The 4,308-nt window shown below is 40.8% G+C and overlaps 1 protein-coding gene across 9 annotated transcripts in view; it reads right to left on the minus strand.

Annotated features, from left to right (window-relative positions):
* The window catches only part of lrrfip2 (leucine rich repeat (in FLII) interacting protein 2), a 62,392-nt gene that overhangs the window by 31,607 nt on the left and 26,477 nt on the right, over positions 1-4,308 (minus strand). For 5 of the 9 annotated variants that reach the window (XM_015380730.1, XM_015380721.1, XM_015380737.1 and 2 more), the window contains exons 8-10: positions 557-604; positions 370-441; positions 140-232 (exon numbers count right to left, since the gene is read on the minus strand). The exons of the other annotated variants lie outside the window; for them this stretch is intronic. In XM_015380730.1, the coding sequence (XP_015236216.1) occupies positions 140-232; positions 370-441; positions 557-604 (213 nt within the window). The remainder of the gene's footprint in view (positions 1-139; positions 233-369; positions 442-556; positions 605-4,308) is intronic. 9 annotated transcript variants of the gene reach the window in all.

Below are 4,308 nucleotides of genomic sequence, written 5' to 3' on the forward strand. Positions count from 1 at the left end.
CTTTTTAGCTTAATGGAAAAAAATTAAGATATGATAGGTTTATAGATTGCTAAATAACTGCTAGGTGAAGCCCTATAACTAGGTAAATGGATGTACAGCTGGTTCCGTTAGGATGACTTCCACAGACAGAGAAACCAACCCGGGGCTGATAGCTGGAAGTGGAGGACAGGGCCGGTAGTGGTTTGGTCTTCGTGAGGCTGGAGTAGTTCCTCTGATCGTGGTACAGTCCAGTCTAAGAGAGCAATCGAATAACATAACCTCAAACAAGCAGCTGGTTACAAATGCTGTCCTCCAGTGTCAGACTGTTTTTATTCCAAATAATCCTAAATTGCATTAAGCAATGATCACTGAGGTCTGCAGCAAACTAACCAACAGCCCTTTCTTGGAGGAAGAGGAGGAGGAAGCCTTTTTATGGCCACGCAGGTCATTGTACACAGAGCTCTGTTAGACAGATGAAGAGGTAGGAAAAAAGAAAAAAAAAAGGATTATAGAAGTAAAGAAAATGTATAAAACAATAAATGATGACAGTAGAAAGGAAAAGATGAAAGCGACGTACGGTGGAACGGGAACTCTTCAGCAGGGAGCTAGAGGAGAGGCCTTCAGACTGAAGAGAGATCAGAAGGTCAAACATCTTCGTTCAATTAAAGTTCACACACACCATGCTGCTCCTAACCCGCACACAGGACCCAATAGAAGCCTGTACAAGCTGCCAGCTACGCCCCACCCCTACCTGTTGCTGCAGTCCCCATATGGAACCTAAATAAGCACAGTTTAAAACTTAAAGAGCCATGCATGAGTTGATCCAAAGAAAAAATTGATTTATGTCATATGGAGGATAAAAAGTGCCAAAATTAAATAAATAAATACAGCATTAAATAAATAATTAAATGCACACTGAAATAATTATATATATTTTTTTAATAAAATGAAAACGTATTATTTAATTGTGGCACTTTATATTAGTGATGTGGTTTTAATTAATGAATGACACATTTATTTATTTAATTCCACATTTAATTAATTATTGACACATTTAATTATTTATTTAATGCTGTATATATTTATTTAATTTTGGCACTTTTTATCCTCCATAATGTCAGACTATATTTGTAATTAATTCTTTAACCATTTATAGGGCACCCACTGAAAAAGTTGAAAATCTAAATTTCAGGCCAGTAGTGTTATTGGAATCCAGGATAAGACCTTATTACCTTTGTAACATTAAAAAAAATATGGATATTTTGATGGCAAAAAAGTATGTCAATGTAATAACAGAAAAACGGCAACTTGACCAAATGTATTAAAGGTACACTATGCAACCGGTGTTGATTTTCCAGCGAGGCTCCCTCCAGAGGGCGAAAGTAAAAGTGCACTGTCGTAAATATGCTCAGCTGTTCTCCTGGTTTCTCCGTCAAGCCAGGCGCGGTTGTTTTGAGCTTAGCAGCGAATGACTAATGCTGCGTTCACACTGGACGTAGCTGGCGCGACAAAAGCAGCGAGTTTACATGCAAAGTCAATGGTTGACGCGCGTCAAGGCGCAGCAAAAGGTCCCACGGTGCGGTGCTGCGCCAGCTGCTCAGACGTGCAGCAGGCGCAGCACGTCTGAGCACCTGAAGCAGCGCGTCGGGGAGAGAGACACAGCGCTGATGATCACTCCTTTTAAACAGTTTATTGACGCCTAAATTAACTTAAAATGCAGAAATCTGCCGGCAGAATAAGCAGTTTGGATTATTTAGATGAAAAACACCTACCAGCTGCCGCGGTGAACCGCTGCTGATGAAGGGATCCATACTGTCGGCGCATCCCTGGTATGTGGGGGTCTGAGCGGCTCCGACAGAAAAAATATTGAAGGCAGGATAATAATCTGAATGAACTGACTGCACTGATTAAGTTTTCAGGTGTATTTTCTCACTTAACACATATTAAAACTACTTTATTCCCACTGATCACAGCAAATATAGCTGCAAGGCAGAGAAAGGATAGTGAAGCTCCGCCCAACGCGCCTCAGACACACTTTTGCACCGCACAAGCAAAGCTGCTTCAGCCACGGGTCAGAACTAACTGGTACAAGCAGCAAAAAGGAAGCAGCAGACACGATTTTGCTGCTTTTGCTGCGTGAACGTAGCATAACTGCACAAAGATTGCCACTGTGCTAGCAACGAGAATGCTTTTAACTGGGGGGTGTAGCAGTTCTCGCCGTAAAGCAAGACTGACTCTCACGAGACTTCTGAGCCTGTGGGTGCGGGTCGGTGCTCCTGCAATTGCAATTGCAGTATTTCCCCCACAGACCACCAGGACGGCCGAGAATAGCTTTGTTCAACCTGAAATGACTCATTTAATCATCCATAACGTTATGGAACACATTAATTAACTGAAAAATGTTGCATAGTGTCCCTTTAATGCTGATACTGGCACTTAAATTTTATAGTTTATAAACCTAAATATAATTGTTAACTAGGCTTATTAACTTTTTAAATTTTTTCGTTGACTTGTTAAATATTATATGACTAATATGTCATTCAAGGGCTCATCTAATGGGTCAAAAGCCAAAATAAGATGTACAGCAATGTAAGAGTATATTTTGGGGGGGGGGGCTCCATTTGTAAGGGGTATGCAAGTAATCAAAAAAGGTAACTGGACCTAAAAAAGGGTTAAAACAAAAGAATTTCCATCATGCTACAGACTTTTGCCTTATTTGTTTTATGTTAATACTGAAGCCTGAGATCATTCTCCAGTCCTGCTGCCTTTTAAAGCAATAAACTGAATGAGACATCAGAAGGGTTTTCCACACAAACGTTACAAAGTTATGAAATCAGGCAATCAGAGCAGATACGAGTGATTCAATGAACGTCTTTCTCAAATAGTGTTTTTCTGTAGAACTGTGGTAGAGTGCAGCGTCTGCATGAGAGCATGTCTGAACGGGAATGCGTAGGAATATTCCGACTTTCCGAGGCGGATGAACTCATAGGGCAGCAGCAGCTGGCGGGAGAAACCGCTAGAGCTCAGAGTGAGCATCTGCTGCTATGAGACCGTCCAACCGCCTGAATATTTTATTAGCATGAAAAATAACACCTGGGATGAATGAGCCTAAGAACATTACACACACTGATGTGAAGACGCTTCATTCATGAGTTATTGTTCAGCCTTTTTAAACAGTGGCAGGGCGTCTACAACTCAAACTTTGCTCATTATCCATAGTATTAATTATCCATTATATATATATTTCAACATAGAATACCTTTACTTATGCTATTGGTAAGAATGGCAGCCTTAGTTGTGCTGGGAGGGATTTTAATTATGTTGTACACAGTAGAAAAAGAATTGGAATGGTGGAATTTTTTGTTTGTTTTCAGAAGCATACCAGCCTAATTAATATAGTCTATCAACCTAAAGCAATATGCATGGAATGGTTGTTCAGTGTCAGGTACGCCGGTCATTGATCTTGACCGAGGCAGCTTTCAGGAGAACTGCAGTCAGTCCCTGGACTGGCATGGCTATCACTGCCACTAAATAGTTAGGAATAAATTCCCACTGGGATCAGCTTCATAGTCATGGTAGGAGACATCTTTCATTTTATTTATTTTGTTCAGGCTCTTCCTAAGCCTACAGCCCGCCAAATGTTGAAAGGGCAATATTATTGCCATTACTGTTAATATATAACAGAAATTTTACACATTCAGTGATAAAATGTCACAGGGGATGGTCATTTAAGAAGGGGGATGATTTATAAATTTTTTTTAAAAAGGAGGATGTCATCATCCCTCAACTCGATTACTGGCAGTACACATTTAACGGACAGGCTTTGACGATTTCCCTCCTTCCACCTTCTCCTTTACTTTGAAACGGAGAAGATCCAAAACGAACGCAAGCTTTCCCGATTCAAATTGTTTTAAATTCCTTTCTGCATACGTAAATATGGTCGTATACAAAGTAGAGGTGGAATGGTTCACAAAAATCCAGGGTTCGGTTCGGTTCACGGTCTCGTGATCACGGTTTTCGGTTCGGGATATGTTGATTGTTACAATGAAATCCCATAAAAATTAATGAAATTAATGAAAAAAATCCAAAAAAATTGATGAATTGTAATTATTTTTAATGATCCGCGGAAACCCTGGATCATTTCCGCATGTTTTGCTGCTTTGAATTTAATCATCTGGCGCATGCTCTCTACGATCTCCAAGGAACTCAGAGCGGAGCGGACGGGAGCCACAGCGGAGGCTGTAGGCTTTGCTTTGCGCAGGCGGTCTGGAGTGCAGCGGGGCGGAGCGCTGACGGAGTATTTGTATTCATGTTGCTGTTAGCATAAAC

Source organism: Cyprinodon variegatus, unplaced genomic scaffold (assembly GCF_000732505.1).
Source record: "Cyprinodon variegatus isolate N-32 unplaced genomic scaffold, C_variegatus-1.0 Scaffold11, whole genome shotgun sequence".
NCBI classification, from domain to species: Eukaryota; Metazoa; Chordata; class Actinopteri; order Cyprinodontiformes; family Cyprinodontidae; genus Cyprinodon; species Cyprinodon variegatus.